Here is a 19709-nt window from a genome sequence, read left to right as displayed (position 1 = left end):
ACTTTCATGCTTTACTCTATAATTTCTACATATTTTTCAATCTTTTGTAATAAAAATACAATCACTTATTTGTATAATAAAAATAAGTTAATGAAAATCCAAAACCCACTCCATAACAAATTAAGAACACACACACACACACACACACACACACACACACACACACACACACACACACACACACCCCTTAGCTTTACAGAGAGTTAACTTCTATAAAATCATCAAATCCATTTAAAGATAATTATGGACAAAATGCTCTTCATCATCACTTCTATTCAGCACTGTATTAGAAGTCCTAGCAAATGAAAATAGATCCACAATATAAATAAATAAAATAGATTTATACGGCAAAGATATTGAAAGCTAAAACAATTCATTGCAAAACTAAACAATTACCTAGAGAATGCAAGAGAATTTAAAATATATATATTAGTATAGTATGAAGAGTTCGGCAAAGCATCCAAATCAAGAACCATGAACGAGAATCATGTATTTCCTATATACCAAAAGTAACCAATTAAAATGAGATTTAAATAAAAGATCCTATTCACAAAAGCAAAAGAAACTATAAATACATATCTAATAATAACACCTCACACTTTAAGTGTATTAACTTATATGTCTTAACCCATTTAATCTTCATAATAATCCTAATGAGTTATTATTTCCATTTTATGGATGAGGAAACTAAAGCGCACACACACACACACACACACACACACACACACACAAAATAAAGGATTTTTATTTGCCCAAGCTTAGCAGGGATTGAACCCAAGTAGCATGGCACCAGAAGCCATTCTGTTCCTCATCCAACATGAGGAAAACTAGAAAATTTTACAGGAGAAAAAAACAGACTGACTAGTCATACCATGCCACTGCAATGGGAACATCCAATATTACAAAGCTATAAATTCTTCCCATAAATTAATCTATAAATTCAAGGCAATTCCAATTTTAAAATCCGAGTAAGTTTGTGTGTGTGTGTGTAACTTGGCATACTGATTCTAAAATTCATACGGACAAAAAAAAACACCCAAAAATGGTAAGAACATTTTGAAAAGGGAAAAGATGAGGGGGAAAGCCTTACCAATTATAAAAATAAATATTTTAAAGTAATTAAAGTTAAAGAGTATACTGGAACAGGAACACCTACAGATCAATTTAAGAAGACAGGTTCTAGAAACAGAACAATGTTTATAATATTGTTGCAACACTTTATTATGAGTCAATAAATGATGTTGAAATAGATAATTCATTTAGGGAGATAAAATAACCATCTCTACCTTATACCTAACACATATAAATTCACATAGGTTACAGAGCTAAAAGAAAAAAAATGTCTTAAAAGTATTTATGAGGGCTTCCCTGGTGGCGCAGTGGTTGAGAGTCCGCCTGCCGATGCAGGGGACGCGGGTTCGTGCCCCGGTCCGGGAGGATCCCACATTCCGCGGAACGGCTGGGCACGTGAGCCATGGCCGCAGAGCCTGTGCTTCTGGAGCCTATGCTCCGCAGCGGGAGAGGCCACAGTGGTGAGAGGCCCGCATACCACACACACACAAAAAAAAGTATTTATGAGAAAATATTGCTATAATATTGGTATGAAGAAAATTTATGCTAAACAGGATACAAAATCCAGAAGCTATAAAGGGCGGTGGGGGGGGGGAAGATTTCACTATATTCTAATTTAAAACTTTTCTAAAACAAAACATCATAAACTAAATCAAAGAGAAAAGTACATACTGAGAGAAAAGAATAACAATATACACGAGTCCCTTCAAATCAATAAGAGCAAAAAACAAAAACTAATAAAAATAGGTTTAAAAATATATACAAACATTTCAAGAAGAAATACAAGATGTCCAATAAATGAAATGATGCTGAACCTTACCAGAAATCAAAGATAATCAACTGAAAACAACAAAATATTTTTCATCCAGCAAATTAGCTAAATTTGTATTGCTATCCAATACTGACAAGGGGACAGGGTATTCTCACACACTTGCTTATGAATCTCAGTGGGTATAGTATTTTTGTGGGAGAATATGGCCATATCTATTTTCTTAAAAATGTAAACTCTGCATACGTTTCAACCCAGTGATTTCATTTCTAGATACCTTATAGAAATGTTCACACACATGCACAAAAATATGTCAACAATGTTCACTGCAGCAACATTTGTGGTAGAGAAAAATTGGAAATCATCCAAATGTCTATAGAAAAATATGCAACTACATTATCTCGTAGCCATACCACAGTATACTATATAGCCTTCAAGACCTCATTTCCATAGAGAGAGAGAAAATTATTAGCAACTCAGGTTCTACTTTAAATTGCTATTTTTAGACCTAGACTATGCTAAATCATTATAAGTCAAAAAAGGGTACTTGGGGGGCTAACTTTGTAATCATATAACTCGTCATTACCTCCCCCAAACCATGTGGTCTCAATTATGTGTGTGTGTGTGTGTGTGTGTGTGTGTGTGTATGTGTGTGTGTGTAAATTTTTGGAGGGGTAGGGCTCTTCTAAAATGTCTAAGAAAACCTCTCTCCCTCTAGCTTATTCAACTCGTCTACCTTTTTTTGGTTTCATCCTCACACTGCTCCTGTACTGACTATAAAGACTGAAGTAGGGAATTCCCTGGCAGTTCAGTGGTTAAGACTCGGTGGTTTCACTGCTGGGCCCAAGTTGAGGAACTAAGATCCCACAGACTGCATGGCATGGACAAAAAAAAAAAAAGACTGAAGTAGATTTTTCAAACCAAGCCCAAGAATCAAGAATGTGGCATTATTTTCTTTATAATAAAGTATCCACCCACTCATTTTTATTTGTTCCTTAATTAAATGAACCAACCTTTTGTGAAGCCACTTTCAGTCACTAAAATTACCACAGTTAAGAGCTCATGTATTTAAATCCAAAAATACTTGAGACCATACAGTGGGGGGCAGGGGACAGGTAGTGACAAGTTACATAATTACAAAGTACCGTCTTTTAACTTAAAAAGATTTTCTACTGTCTGTCTAGACCTGGAATTAACAATTTAAGGCTAGAGCCTTAGTCATTAACTACTGTATAGTACATTTGAAACTTTAGACATCTTTGCAGTTTAAAGCTGCAGACCTGGTTTAAGAAGTCCATAAAGGCATTAATTGTTATGCTAACCAAACCATTAAAAATTAAATCCCTGTACAGTTTTGCCTATAATTCTAGGCCGGTTGCAACTCTCAAGTTAAAACAGTCCACATAGTAAAGCTGATATGGCCTGCCTGAGTCAGCTAAAGCCTTCCAACCCACGCTGCATTAGTTTAAAGCTAACCATACAACTTGTTTAAAAAAAGAAAAAGATGGGGACTCGCCTGGTGGTGCAGTGGTTAAGAATCCACCTGCCAATGCAGGGAACATGGGTTCGATCCCTGGTCCGGGAAGATCCCACATGCCCCGGAGCAACTAAGCCCGTACGCCACAACTACTGAGCCTGCGCTCTAGAGCCCACGAGCTACAAGTACTGAAGCCCGTGCACCTAGAGCCCATGCTCCACAATAAGAGAAGCCACCGCAATGAGAAGCCCACGCATCACAACGAAGAGTAGCCCCTGCTTGCTGCAACTAGAGAAAGCCCGCGCGCAGCAGCCAAAGGTAAAATGTTTAAAAAGGAAAAAGAAACAAAAACTTACTGCATGGTACAATATAGTTCTTGCAAATAACCAAGATCAAAAAAATCTACATGCTTCTCTGCTTGTTAAAACATAACAGCAAGCCACCCCATTTAAGACTCACCAGAAGGCCTTTTTGTTCCCTAATGGCAGTCCTTCCCTATTTCTCAAGGTTCCTTCCTCATCTATGGATCAGTTGTTAGGTTATTAGGTGTAATTGATCATTTTAACAATGACCCCCACAGTGACCTGGTCAATCTTCCCAACAAGAGTTGGAGTCTGTTTCTCCCCACCCCTTGAATCTGGGCTAGCTTTGTAAACTTTGCCCTATAATTTGTTGTGAAGGCCTAGAGCCTAGGCCTCAAGATGCACTGCAGCTTCTGCCTTCACTCTCTGGGGACTAAGCTGCCATGCTATGAATGAGGATATATTATGTGCAGAGAGAAGGCCTACCTTCTAGCTGTCCCCACCAAGGCCTTAGACATGTGATTGAAGCCATCTTAGACCCTCTAGCTCCAACCAACCCACAAAATGAATATAGCCACAAAAGAGAGCCCAGGTAAGAGGGAAAAAAAATTTGCCTGGTCATCCCATAGAATTGTAAAAAAATAATAAATCATTGTTGCTTAGGGCCACTTAAATTTTGAGGTGGACTGTTACACAGCAACGCTAATACATTAGGAGGACTCAAATGACTGAACAACTCCACTTCCTGGTATATACCACCCAAATGAGTTTAAAGCAGGGACTAGAAGACTATTTGTAAGGCAATATTCACAGCAGCATTATTCACAATAGCTAAAAGGAGGAAACACCTCAAAAGTCTATCACCAGATGAATAAACAAAATGTGATATATACATACAGGGGAATATTATTCAGTCTTAAAAAAGACGGAAATTCTAACACATGCCACAACATGGATGAATTTTGAAGATATTATGCTAAATGAAATAAAGCAGATACAGAAGGACAAACATGGTATGATTCAACTTACATGAGGTACCTAGAATAGTCAAATTCACAAATAGATAGTAGAATAGCAGCTGCCAGGGACTGGGAGGAGGAGGAAATGGGGAGTTATTATTTCATGGGTACAGAGTTTCATTTTAAGATGAAAAAGTTGTAGAGATGGATGGTAGTGATGGTTGCACAACAATGTGAATATACTTAATGCCACTGAACAGTACACTTAAAAATGGTTAAAATGGTAAATTGTTATGTGCAGTTTACCACAATTTTTAAAAAGCACATCTCTTCCCCACTTGATTTCAGAATCAGATGAGAAAAAGAGAGGGAACAGAAAAATAGAGAGCAAAATGTCAGCTTTATCCTTGATATAAAGCTAGTTTGGAGAACACGGTTCAAGAGTGGTTTGGAAATGGCTTGCTAACACTCTCTGAAATGAAGTTATCCATGAGAATTGAAATATTTCCCCCAAAAGGCAGAGCTAGTCCTGCACTCAGTCTACTGCACTGGCTAAGAATATGCCAAAATACTGGCTGTCTGCAGGCTGGAATGAAGAGAGACATGAAAAGGTTAGACTGAACATGCCCAAGGTCATTCTACAGTGTTCTTATATTACATAGTAGCTTCAAAAGAAAAAAGAAAACAGGGGGGAAAAATTAGGGGAAAATTCATGAACAATTTCCTGGGACTGAAGAATTTATATTCTAAACTGATTGAGGAATGAAGATACAAGAAAACAGTTGAACTGATGGATTTATTGATGAATTTGACCATAGTTAGAGGAGTTTTAAAGCTCTGGCAGAGAACTAGGGTAGAATTCATGTTAGATCACAAAGAGCACTAAACAAAAATAATAGTAATAAGGCATCTTGATATGATGCTCAAGCAACAATAAAAATAATCATAAAAATTTAGAACTTTTGTGCTTCAAAGGATACCATCAAGAGAAAATTTTTGCAAATCATTTACTAAGAAGACTTATATCTAGAATATATAAAGAATTATTATTACTCAATTAAAAAAATTAAAGTTGGACAAAGAATTTAAACAGATACTTGTCCAAAGGAGATACACATAGTATAAGATAAGATGACAGATGACTAGTAAACACATGACAAGATGTTTAACATCATCAGCCATCAGGGAAATGCAAATGACAATGAGATACCACTTTATACCCTCTAGGATGACTATAATCAAAAAGACAGATAGTAGCAAATGTTGGTGAGGATGTAGAGAAATCGGAACTCTCACATGGTGCTGGAAGGAAAGTAAAATGGTACAATCACTTTGGAAAAGTCTGAAAGATCCTCAAATGGTTAAATGGTTTCCATATGATCCAGCAATTCTATTCCTATTTACTATATACTTGAAATAAATGAAAACGTACATCCATGCAAAACTTATACATAAATGTTCATAGCAGCATTATTCATAATAGCCAAAAAGTATCCATCAACTACTGAATGGATAAATAAAATATATCCATACCATGGATTAGTCAGCAATAAAAGAAATGAAGTACTGATACATTCTACAATATGGAAGAACCTTGAAAACATTAAGTGAAAGTAGTCAATCACAAAAGATGACATATTATATGATTCCACTTATATGAAATGTCCAGAATAGACAGAGACACAGAAAGTAGAGCGACTTCTAGAGAGACAGACAGTGGATTAGAGAGACAGAAAATAGATTATCATTTGCCTAGGGCTTGTGCAGCTTGGACCACTGGGGAGGCTGACTAGTAAGGGGTGTGGGGTTTCTTTCTGAGGTAATGAAAATTTTCCAAAATTGTGGTAATGAATGCACAACTCTGTAAATATACTAAAAGCTAGTGAGTTGCACACTTTAAATGGGTGAATTGTATGGTATGTGAAATATATCTAAATAAAGCTGTTTTTAAAAACAAGGCAATTTTTAATACTAGAGACAACAAAGTTGCTCAAGAAAGAAGATGTAATCATAGTAGACTACATGTTTCAGTATGAACAATATTTTGAGCTATAAATACTGATACTGGCTTATCCAAAAAACTGGGATGTATTTTAGAACAGGAAGTGGGATGTTACATCTAAATTTCATTTTCAGTAAAGACCTATTAATGAAAAGTTAATAAATTAATAATTTTAGTAACAAAATCAACAAGATTAAAGATTTGTATCAAGTAAAATAAATGGAAACAGCAAGAAATCAAACTTTTTAGTCCACAGACACGAAAATTATTTGACAAACCCTCTCTGCAAGTAAAATATGAATTTTTAGGCCATGACATAATGAAATAAGAAATTAACAAAATAAAACATAATAAAGATCCCTGAAAAAGATTCATTCATATATGAAAATTTAACATATGACAGAGTTGGCAATATAGGAAAAAAGATATACCAGGAATTACCAAACTATGGCTTACAGCCTTCAAACTAAGAATGGTTTTTACTATTTTAAGTGGTTGGAAAAAAATCCAACAAAAGATTAATATTTCATGATACATGAAATTATCTGAAATTTAAATTTCAGTGTCCATAAACAAAGTTTTATTGGAACACAGCCACACTCATTCATTTACTTATTGTCTATGGCTGCTTTTGAGTCACAATGGCAGAATGGAGTAGTTGTGAGAGCACACGCAGCATTTTCACTGCTGCTCGACAACCTAAAAACTGCAGCTCAACAACCTAAAAACTGCAGCAATGCATTTATAACTGAACAGCATTTCAAGTGTCACATGTACTGTAACTTTTTCTTTAAAACAACAGCACATATCTATCATGTCCAAATAAGGAAAGCGGAAAGTTGAATTCAAATGTCACACTTTCAATGTGGATTTTGTTAATAAATTCCTATCTTAAAAAAAAATTAAATAAATAAATAAATTCCTATCTTTAGTAGTCATTTGCTCTTGTAGACTTTATAATCATTAGTTCTGTTAATTTTTGTCAGAAATAGAAGCTGAGGGACTTCCATGGTGGCGCAGTAGTTAAGAATCCGCCTGCCAGTGCACGGGACACGGGTTCGGAGCCCTGGTCCAGGAAGATCCCACATGCCGTGGGGCAATTAAGCCCGTGTGCCACAACTAATGAGCCTGTGTGCTAGAGCCGGCATGCCGCAACTACTGAGCCCGCATACCGAGAGCCCGTGCTCTGTGACAAGCCACTGCAATGAGAAGCCCATGCACCTCAACAAAGAGTAACCCCCACTCGCCACAACCAGAGAAAGCCCACACGCAGCAAAGAAGACCCAACACAGCCAAAAATAAATAAGTAAATTTATTTTTTTTTAAAAAAAAGAAATAGCTGAATTTTTTTTTTTTTTTTTTTTGGCTGCTCTGCGCAGCTTGCAGAATCTTATTAGTTCCTGACCAGGAATTGAACCCAGACCCGTGACCGTGAAAGCACAAGTCCTAACCACTGGACTGCCAGGAAATTCCCAGAAACTGAATATTTTTAATTTCCCTTACTCTAGAGTAAGCAGCTTAATGGCTTAGCAATAGGAACCTTTTATTGCAATGTTCTGAGCTCAGAGTAAAAACTTAAACTTTTTTGAAGAACAGCCTTCAGCCACTGTCAAATACCAGATGGCTTTGGAAGTTAGCTTTTGCTGCGGACTTCATGTTTCTTAATGATTTCTACCCAAAATCACCAAACAGTGCCTATACGCAAAACTTATGTTTCAAAAACAACTAATGTTATCTGAATTACAAGCAATGGCAAGCAGCTTTATACTTTTCCTGTGCTGTTAAAAGTTAAAACAAGAAGCCCTATCTCCATTCCCACACAAATTTGCCGCAGATATGTTTTCCAAACAAACTACAGTTCCAGCAGTGCTTTTCAGACAGTGGTGCAAGCACAAAGGAAATTTCCTTATTTCAAAGTCCTTTTAACTGTGCAATTGAGGAGCTTCAACCTAATTTTCAATCAGAAATGATTAATCTACAATGTAATGGCATTCTAAACGGCAAAAATATCAGAGAAGAAACTAATAGAATTCTGAATGCCTTCCAAGCAATGAATATGCTCAAATAAAATCAAATGCTCGTAGACTAACATCAGTATTTGGTAGTACCTGTCTGTGCAAAAACACATTTTCAAAGATGAAATATGTAAACTTTCATTACAAATCAGTATTAACAGATGAGACATTTGCAATCAACTTTAAAGACAGGGAACATTAACTCTGAACCCCCCCAAAAAGCAAAATGCTATCCCTCCCAAAAAGAACTCCACCTCTTCTCACTAGTAGACCTGTATTACTAAATAAAGTACTACTATTGTATTTTGAACTTAATAAAAATTTTATTAAAAATTTGCAGAGGGGGGCTTCCCTGGTGGCGCAGTGGTTGCAAGTCCGCCTGGCGATGCAGGGGACACGGGTTCGTGCCCCAGTCCAGGAGGATCCCACAAGCCGCGGAGCAGCTGGGCCCGTGAGCCATGGCCGCTGAGCCTGTGCTTCCAGAGCCTGTGCTCCGCAACGGGAGAGGCCACAACAGTGAGAGGCCCGCGTACCACCAAAAAAAAAAAAAAAAAATTTGCAGAGGGAATTCCCTGGTGGTCCAGTGGTTAGGGCTCAACACTTTCACTGTGGTGGCCTGAGTTCAATCCCTGGTCAGGGAACTAAGATCCCTCAAGCTGTAAAGCATGGCCAAGGAAAAAAAAAAAATTTTTTTTAACTTGCAGAAATTTGTTTTCTTTCTTGTTATATAAGTACCTACATAATATCCTTAATTTTGCCTCTTGACTGACAGTCTAAAATATTTATTACCTAGCCCTTTACAAAAAAAATTTGGTGACCTCTGGGATATAGACTTTTCAAAAGGTGTGCCTGGACAACTGGTTGCCCATATTTTTAAAGAACAGTAATAAAATTAGATCCTTACACAAGTGTAAAAAGCAAAACTGTAAAACTTCTAGAAGGAAATAAATAAGATGAAAAAGCACAAACCATAAATAAAAAGATGAATAAATCTGATTAAATTTTAAGACTTTATAAACAAAGGGTAATGATAAGCTATGTAGACTTACAGAATATATTTGCAACTCATATAATCAACAATGGATTAGTATTTAAAATATGTAAAGAATTCTTACAAGTCAATTTAAAAGAGGGTAAAAAAAACAACCCAATAGGGCTTCCCTGGTGGCGCAATGGTTGAAAGTCCGCCTGCCGATGCAGGGGACACGGGTTCGTGCCCCGGTCCGGGAAGATCCCACATGCCGCGGAGAGGCTGGACCCGTGAGCCATGACCGCTGAGCCTGTGCTTCTGAAGCCTGTGCCCCGCAACGGGAGAGGCCACAACAGTGAGAGGCCCGCGTACCGCAAAAAAAAAAAAAAAAAAAAAAAAAAAACAATAGAAAAATGGGCAGTTCATAAAAGGAGAATCCAAATGGCCGGGAAACATGAAATAATGTTTGATTTTATTACTCAAGGAGTCATGTATAAAAATGTTCACTGAAGCACTGGAAATAACCTAAATATACAACAATCGAGAAAAGATAAATTGTGGCATAATCAGAAAACAAAATACAACAGAAAATTGAGAATAATCTGAATGACCAGTGGTAGGAAAACAAATAAATAATGATATATTCACACAAGATATTAAACAGCATATATCACAAATAACTAGTATTACACTTATCAGCATGAACAAACCTCAAAAGCAATGTTAACCAAAAAAAAAGTTATAGACATCCAATGTGATATAATTTCTATGTATATGTCTTAAAACATGTGAAAGCAATAATGTATACTGTTTATAGATAAATGCAAATTTAATAAAAAGTATAAAAATATACATAGGAATGGTATATATATATACAAAATTCAGATAATGGTTAAGACTGGAAAAAGAGGGTAGGGAATGCAATAGGAGGGGGCAATATCCAAAGAGCTTCAAGTGTATCTATATGGTTTTTATTCCTGAAAAAAGAATTTTAATCTGAAATAAAAACAAGAAATAAAATGATTTTAATAAAGGAAGACTGCAAAACATATCCTTATATATCCATCAGGCCAGAGGAGAAAAGGATGAAGGGGTCAGAGATGGAAGCAAGACTATGAGAAAGGCACCATTCTAGGCACTAGAGATATAGGGATGAACAAAACAAAGTCCTTGCTCTCATGAACAAGTAAATATATAGTATAGCAAATAGCAAATGAGTGCTATGAAGAAAAATAAAACAGTGAAAAAGAGCATGGGGTGGGGAACCTAAGTAAAATCGTTATTCAATACAGGGTGCTATTTAAAGCCACGACACAGGGAGCAAAAGCTGACAGGGAAAAGAAGTCCAAGAACTGAGCCCAGGTGCTCCAAAATTTAGAGATAAGGAGAAAGGAGATAAGGAGAAACCTTGCAAATGAGGCAGAAAGAGAACTAAGAACAGTGTTGACCTAGAACTGAAACAAACATTTCCAGAAGGAAAGAATGATCAACTGTGTCATAAGATACTGAAAGGTCAAGTAAGATAAGAACTTGAGAACTGATCAATTGTAAAAGTTATTGGTGATCTTGAAAATAGCTATTTTGGTAAAGCAAAGTGGCAAAAGCCCACTCTGAGTTCAAGAAATAATGGGAGTAGATTAACCGCAAATTTTGAATACAGACAACTCTTCTCACAAGCTTTGCTATCAAGGAAATAGAGAAATTTGAGTAGCTGGAAGGGCATAGGTCCAAGGGGATCTGAGCAAAGAAGTGCTTTTCCCCAGAAGATGGGAACAATTATAGCATATTTGTATGCTCATGGGAATGATTTGGTAAAAAGGGGAAACTGATGATGCAGGATGGAAGGGGAACAACTGGTGAAATAATTGGTGGCTGGGATCAATAAAGAGGGGATGGGATCTATTGCACAAGTGGAAAGATGGGTGTTAGGTGTATAGACAGTTGATTTATTAATAACAGAAAAGAAGGCATACAAAGATTCAAAGAAACAAAATCCCTCTCTACAAAACTTTCAGAATAGAGGGGAAAGACAAACCAGTACTTACAAAAACATGAAATAGCTTGAAAAAAATTGCTACAGGGGCACACAAGAGTGTAAATAACTCACATATAGGAGGGGAAGATTGAAGGAAGAGAGGTAAAGGGTTCACAGAGGAGGTAACGTTTGACCAGAGTACAGCATGTGCCAAGAAAAGTAGCATAAAACCGCATAACAGAATGTGAAGCTGGAAAGTTAAGAATCAAAAAATGGAGGGACTTAGACCTTATCTGCCATGGTTAAGAATTTTGCTTAGGGGCTTCCCTGGTGGCACAGGGGTTGAGAATCGCCTGCCAATGCAGGGGACACGGGTTCGATCCCTGGTCCGGGAAGATCCCACATGCCGCAGAGCAACTAAGCTCGTGTGCCACAACTACTGAGCCTGTGCTCTAGAGCCCATGAGCCACAACTACTGAGCCCGTGTGCTGCAACTACTGAAGCCTGCACGCCTAGAGCCCGTGCTCCACAATGAGAGAAGCCACTGCAATGAGAAGCCCGCGCACCGCAAAGAAGAGTAGCCCCTGCTTGCCGCAACTAGAGAAAGCCTGCGTGCAGCAACGAAGACCCAACACAGCCAAAAATAAATAAAGAAATAAAGGTTTTTTTTAAAAAAAGAATTTTGCTTAGAAGGAACCAAATGAGAGAACACAATTCATTTATACTCTAGTTAGTGCTCAGTACCTGCTCAGTAATGTATTTTCATAGAATAGCATTTAGGCTATCATGTAATAAGAACACTAATAGGATTACTGTAAAGATTAAATGAGATAATCTATGTAAACTCCATAGAATAGCACTTAATACCTAGTAAGCACTCAACAAATACCAGTTATTATTAGGAGAACAAAGATCATTGTTGGTGGTGGTAACAGAAATATAAAATCTCTGTACACGTCTTCAGAGGACCAAGTGAACTTTCCAAACTACAATCTACTTCCAACCTTTCTGCAAACAGTTTAATTCTGGTCCAACCATGTAACTAAGCCCACCATCTCCACCACAAAAAAAGAAAAAATAATACACACACACACACACACACACAAGAAAAAGACTATAATATACTCAGTTTCCTATGACTTGGACAGGCTTAATGACTGACTTCATTCTAGGAACCAGTATGAAAATAAGACCTATGTCAGAGTGGAAGTCCCAGAACAAACCATCTTCTTGTCTGCCAGTTCTCCCAAGTAAAGAATATCCTAGAAACAGACCAGATCACCAGAGGTTACCCTATATATCTACCAAACCCATTATGATTGGGTCTACACCAAAAGGATTCAGTTGAGAATAAACAGGCTTCTAAGGTAAAGAAAAATTTGATAATCTAAATATCCTATAAAATGCTAATGATTAAATTATGGTATATCTACACCATGGACTTCTAAGTGGACAAAATATATTGAAAAACACTTAATAAGAAAATGTTCACAACATTATTAAAGATGGTATTATACCATTTCAAAATTATAAATTACAACTGCACAGCAAAAAGGAATAAATGTTACCAGTGATTAATGGGATGGTGGGATGATTATAGGGAATTTAAAATTTTTCTTGTTATCTAAATTTCCTACAAGGACCACATAATACTTTTGTTTATTGATCAATCTTTTTTAATTACTAAAAAGTAAACAACTCAGGTCAAATCTCTCCTTTTCTCTAGAGAAACCACCTTACTTAATATCACTTCTAACCATTTCTCTACATATCTAAACATAGTAAATTACATTTTAGGTAAACATACAACGGGAGGTGTCGTTTCTGGGTTTTCTTTATAAAAATGGAATTATACCATATATTTTGGTTTGCAACTGGTTTTTTTCATTCAACAGTAAATGGGACACCTCTCCATATCGATATATAAAACCATCTATCTATTTTAAACACTTTACTTTTTTTAAAATAAATTTATTTATTTATTTATTTACTTTTGGCTGCATTGGGTCTTCATTGCTGCGCGCAGGCTTTCTTTTTAGTTGCAGCAAACGGGCTACTCTTCATTGCGGTGTGCAGGCCTCTCATTAAGGTGGCTTCTCTTGCTGCGGAGCACAGGCTCTAGGTGTGCAGGCTTCAGTAGTTGTGGCACATGGGCTCAGTAGTTGTGCCTCACAGGCTCTAGAGCGCAGGTTCAGTAGTTGTGGTACATGGGCTTAGTTGCTCCGCAGCATGTGGGATCTTGCCGGACCAGGGCTCGAACCCGTGTCCCCTACACTAGCAGGCAGATTCTTAACCACTGTGCTACCAGGGAAGCCCCTCTATCTATTCTTATAGTTACATATTATTTTCTTTGTAGAATGGTATAATAATAATCTTTAGCCAACCGATGGACAATAAAGTTGTTGCCAACTTTTTGCTATTACAGTGCTGCAAATATCATTTAATAATTGTGAACATATTAAAATAACAGCTAACATTTGAATGCTTATTACATGCCAACTACCACAAGCTTCTATATGAATTAAATATACTACAATATCACCATTCATATTATTATTTGTATAATTTATATTTTTTTCTCTGTAACCTGCCTATTCATACTTGTTTTCTCTCAGGATACAAATTTTTTTTCTTTTTTTTTTTTTTTGCGGTACGCGGGCCTCTCACTGCTGTGGCCTCTCCTGTTGCGGAGCACAGGCTCCGGACGCGCAGGCTCAGTGGCCATGGCTCACAGGCCCAGCTGCTCCGCGGCATGCAGGACCCTCCTGGACCGGGGCACGAACCCGCGTCCCCTGCATCGGCAGGTGGACTCCCAACCACTGCTCCACCAGGGAAGCCCCAGGATACAAATTTGATCTAAAAAGTTCCTAGCAGAATATCCCCAAGAGTTCCATGAAAATAAAATGCCTGGAATATGCACTCATGCATTTAGATGTTCTACAAATACTATTTGAGAATTATGACATGCTATGAGTGAGCAAAACAGACTTGAACAGATTCATAGGTTTTTAGCATAGCAAACATTTGTTAAATTAACAAGATGAAAGAAAAAAACAAGTGAAGGGAACACATCAATTAGAGAAAGAATAGTACCATATACATCAGCGCACACCATTCAATACACAATTATTGGGTTGGCCAAAACGTTCGTTTCTGTAAGATGGCTCTAGTAGCGCTTAGTTGTGTTTAACCTCATTCAAAACAATTTCATTAGAGTGTTTTGTTACAGCTGTCATATCAGCGTGCATTTTAAAAAAATACCAAAATTGGTGAATTTTTGTGTAGCCATTTTAATATTGAAGATGGAAGAAAAAAAGCTACATTTTTGGCATATTATGCTTTATTATTTCAAGAAAGGTAAAAACACAACTGAAACGCAAAAAAAGATTTGTGCAATGTATGGATAAGGTGCTGTGACTGATCCAACATGTCAAAAGTGGTTTGAGAAGTTTCACGCTGGAGATTTCTCGCTGGACCATGCTCCACGGTCGGGTAGACTGGTTGAAGTTGATAGCAATCAAATTGAGACACTGAGAACAATCAATGTTATACCACCTGGGAGACAATCAACATACTCAAAATATCCAAATCAAGCGGTGAAAATCATTAGCAGCAGCTTGGTTATGTTAATCGCTTTGATGTTTGGTTTCCACATAAGTTAAGCAAAAAAAGCCTTCTTGACCACACTTCCACATGCAATTCACTACTTAAACGTAACGAAAACGTTCCGTTTTTAAAACAAATTGTGATAGGTGATAAAAAGTGGATGCCGTACAATAATGTGGAAAGGAACAGATAATGGGGCAAGGGAAATGAACCACCACCAACCACACCAAAGGCCGGTTTTCACCCAAAGAAGGTGATGTTGTGTATATGGCGGGATTGGAAGGTAGTCCTCTATTATGAGCTCCTTCCGGAAAACCAAACAATTAATTCCAACAAGTACTGCTCCCAATTAGACCAACTGAAAGCAGCACTCCACAAAAAGCGTCCAGAACTAGTCAACAGAAAACTTACAGTCTTCCATCAGGATAACGCAAGACCACATGTTGCTTTAATGACTAGGCAAAAACTGTTACAGCTTGGCTGGGAAGTTCTGATTCACCAGACACTGCACATTCGGATTTCCATTTATTTCGGTCTTTACATAATTATCTTAATGGAAAAAATTTCAATTCCCTGGAAGACTGTAAAACGCAACTGGAACAGTTCTTTGCTCAAAAAGATAAAAAGTTTTGGGAAGATGGAATTATGAAGTTGCATGAAAAATGGCAGAAGGTAGTGGAACAAAACGGTGAATACATTGCTCAATAAAGTTCTTGGTGAAAATGAAAAATATGTCTTATTTTTACTTAAAAACTGAAAGAACTTTTTGGCCAACCCGATATAATTACCCCTTAAAACAGTCTTGCCACATCTCGTGGGTCTAAGCTACTATCTTCAGATTAATCTTAAAACACTGCTTTATTTACATCATTTTCATGCTCAAGAACTCATAACTTCTCTCTTAGTATTTCTCAAATATACTTCACCCATTCTCTACCTACCTATTTCAAACCTTCACTGCTAAAGGCTTCCCTTCTGTTTCCCACTCCTTCCTGTACAACTTCGTAGAGGACCACTTAAGTTGACCTCAATGCCTACTTTACAGGAAAAAAAGTCCCTAATCCTTCCAGAAGAGAAGGAAATTAACAGTTACCAAGCATTTATACAGATCACTAAAAAAAGCAGAATGGATGTCCTGGAGGTATGATTAACATTTCCAAAAACTTAAAACAAATTACATATAGAGAGGTAAAATTCCACAGGCTATTTTAATAAATGTGGTAAACAAGTATTTTGAGGTGTTATTTTCAACAAAATATTCCTTTAATCAGGTCCACCTCCGGTACTTATTCACACATTCAAAAGATAAATAATTATAATACAATGGATGTGTACTGTAATGGACCACGTATAAAGTCCTACTGAAAACCAGTGAAAGGAGGGGTTAGTGCTGCCTGGAAAGGCTTCACAGAGATAACATCTGAGCAAGTCCTAGAAGGATAATTCAGCTCTCTGGGCTGCAGATGCCTCATGTCTACTTCTGGTTACAAAACTCAGAGAATTTAACTTTAGGATGGGTAAATCTTTAAAATTCATCTAATATCAAGGTTTTCCACTTTTATTTTAAAGTAACAAAATCTTTCCTTTAAGAGTCTAATTGAAAACGTTGGTATATAAAACAGATAAAAGTGGACCTGCTCTTTTGAAAGGAGAGGAAGTTATTGGAAAACATTGCTATTCTTAATCAAAACCCGTCACTTTAAAATAAGAAAACTGAGACACTAAGAAGGACAATGATTTGGCAAAAGACCACAAAAATGTATAAATCCAACAAATACTCAGACAATACTTTTTAAGCATTATCTCCTCTTTGAAGTCTTTTCTAACTTTCTCCCCAGGTAGAGTTTATACCACTCCTTACTTTATTCCTTGCTATACCCAGCACACACTTCTATTATAGTTTCTATAAAACTTTAGTGCTCTAATTATACCTTTTTTATGTGTCTGTGTCCCTCTACTACATTGGAAGCTCCCTGAAGGCAGGGACTGTCTTAATCATCTTTGTATGCCCAGTACCCAGAATAAAATATCGTTTATTAAGTTATGTTCAACCAAGTTTCATAAAAGATTTAAGATAGCTCAGTGCTTAGCACACAGTAAGACTTGATAAGTATTTTTCATATGAATATGCCAAAAATGAGGTTATTAAATGAAACAATACATCAAACGCAGTAAGAACAGTATCTGACACATAGTGTACATTCTATAAACATTACCTGTTATTATGTAACTTTATATAGGCAGAAAAAAACTGAAGCTGTTATTTAATCTAGATGGCAAAAACTAAATAACTTTTATCAAGGTTTCAACTTGTCCATTTACATTATTACTAATATAACCACATCTTTGATGAGAAAGAGAGAAAACTTAGCCCATCCATAAAGATCTTCATCCTGGGAAGAATAGTACAAAGAGTTGTGTACTGTTAATCTTTAGATGTGGAGTGAAAGAAGAATTTAGGCCTGTCTTCAATTTAGGGCTAAAACACTTCCTTCTAGACTTTAGTTTCTAGTCACCTGTCTTTTGCGGGTGGTGGGGAGTGAAAAAGATTAAGGCTAAGGTTCTTTCCTGCTCCAACAATGTAGGGGCATACAACAAATTTAACCTAGAATCCTTCAGCTTTCAACTCAGTAAGAACTTTATAAAAATCAGTAAATTGTGCAGGGCATTTGGTGTCAGATGGACAGGGCTCAAACCAGCTCTGTTATTATTCAGCTGTATGATTCTGAACAAGAAGCAGATTCTCTGGATCTCAATTTCCACAACCTTTAAAATGAAGTTAGACAATTTGCTCTTTCCTTAAAATACATTACAGTCATGACAATCTATGGAATAAGTTACCTGTGAAGAAAATATTTAGGAGGGGATTGAGCCACCAGTTATTAGAGATGTTTAGAGGATTATGGCATAAACCAAAAGTTGAGAATTTCAGGATTAGAAGAAACCTTACAAGTCTATGATTCAGTTGAGATTCAAGTCCTCTCTAATATATTCTTGGAAGAGTTCACCCAACCATTCTAGCAATGAGAAACAACCCATGAAAATAAGTCACTTCATCACAGGCCAACTCTGATGCCTAAATTCTTTTACTGAAACCACACGATCCTCTAGTAACTTCCACCCATTAGTTCTACCCCTCTTTCAACTACAGGCACGTCAAGTATTTGTGGATAGTGATGATATGCCCCTTAATATCCTCTCCAAAATTAAAATCCCCAGCCCCTTCAACCTTTCCTCATAACAGAATACCAAGACTCCCTGACCATCCAGCCTGCCATCCTCAGGAAAACCTCCACTCTTGCTTTAGCGAATGTCATAACTACTCGAACAACCCTTCCCGTTCTGACATCCTGATTCCTGGTGGGACCCAAGATCTGCCCCTCGTCGACCCGACACCACACAGATACCCCTAACTGCCCTTGCCACTTCCATCCAAGGAAGCTTCTGGGGTGGGAAGTGTGCCCCTGGTTGCTCCTTCGGAAGATTAGGAGACGAGAAGGGACCACAGCGGGAACAGAGAGGCCGCCCCCTGCTCTCCTCCCCGGTCCAAGCCTCCTCCCTCACCGGTATTGCTTGGGATCGCTGGGAGACTTGACGATCTCAGGGTCTCCGACATTAGTGACAGGCCCCCTCCGTCCCTCCTCCTCAGATTCATCGGCTCCCAGACGAGCAACCCGGCCGCTCTCGCCCAAATCCTGTCCATTGGGCTGCAGGTCAGGGCAGCTGCAGGTGGACTTCGCCTTGTTCCTTCCAGGCATGGTCAGAATAGGAAAGGGTCTGGCAGCCGCCGAGTCTTCGCACCGACCCCGCGCTTCTATTCTCCACAGCGCCGCGAGCTCTCGCCCGGCCTCACACCACAACTTCCTCCTGGTGGCACAGACTGCAGCAACCGTGACTCTCCTCAGCATTCACCACCGAGCCGGAGCAAGGGGCATCCCGCTCGCCAAGACCCACCTCCTCCTCCTACAGCTCCAGCTGCTCCTCCTCCTCAGCGTTCCAGAGGAGGTGGCAGCCGGTAGTGGTGCTGCCGCAGCCGGTGGGGGGACAGGCCTGAACCCCTCCCCCAATCCGGTTTCCCTCACGCCAACTTCCCTCATCCCCACGCCCTCCTGGCCGTCGATGACGCAATTGATTCTAGCCAATAATAAGGCAAGAGAGCCGTCACGCGCACGTAATCAACCAATGGGAACAGGGAATAAAAAGAACCAACGAGCCCGGGCCGAATTCTCGGAGCACCCAGCGAGCTCTTCGAAACCAGCGGTGGGCGGGGCGAGGAAGAAGAGGCGGAGAGACTGGCGCGGAGGACGACGGGAGAAGGGCGCCAGGACGGTTGCGCAGTGTTTATGATAGAAGCGGGAAGGTGGTTTGAAGAAGTGGTTGAAAAGCGCTTCGGGGCTCAGAGGAAATATCCCCCTGATGAGAAAACCGATAGGCAAATGGAGAAAATTAATTCCCAAGCCTTTTTTCCCCCCACTCATGTCATATTTTGCTCATCCTGCCCCTCAAACCTGGGGTGGAGACTGTGGCCGTGACTCAGCACGTAAAAAGCAGAACGCCGGAAGT

The 19709-nt window shown here is 38.3% G+C and overlaps 1 protein-coding gene across 2 annotated transcripts in view; it reads right to left on the bottom strand.

The window, feature by feature from the left end:
* NRDC (nardilysin convertase) overlaps positions 1-19267 on the bottom strand; it is an 89586-nt gene extending 70319 nt beyond the window's left edge. The window contains exon 1 of one of the 2 annotated variants that reach the window (XM_059064008.2): positions 18711-19267. In XM_059064008.2, coding sequence (XP_058919991.1) covers positions 18711-19054 — 344 coding nt within the window. In that variant the 5' untranslated portion in view covers positions 19055-19267. The remainder of the gene's footprint in view (positions 1-18710) is intronic. The other variant, XM_059063988.2, reaches the window with a different exon arrangement.
* Between the last annotated feature and the right edge of the window lie 442 nt (positions 19268-19709).

The sequence above is a fragment of the Kogia breviceps genome, chromosome 1, assembly GCF_026419965.1.
Source record: "Kogia breviceps isolate mKogBre1 chromosome 1, mKogBre1 haplotype 1, whole genome shotgun sequence".
Taxonomy (NCBI): Eukaryota; Metazoa; Chordata; class Mammalia; order Artiodactyla; family Physeteridae; genus Kogia; species Kogia breviceps.
The sequence above is the reverse complement of the archived record's forward strand: the minus strand, read 5'-3'. Positions and strand labels throughout refer to the sequence as shown.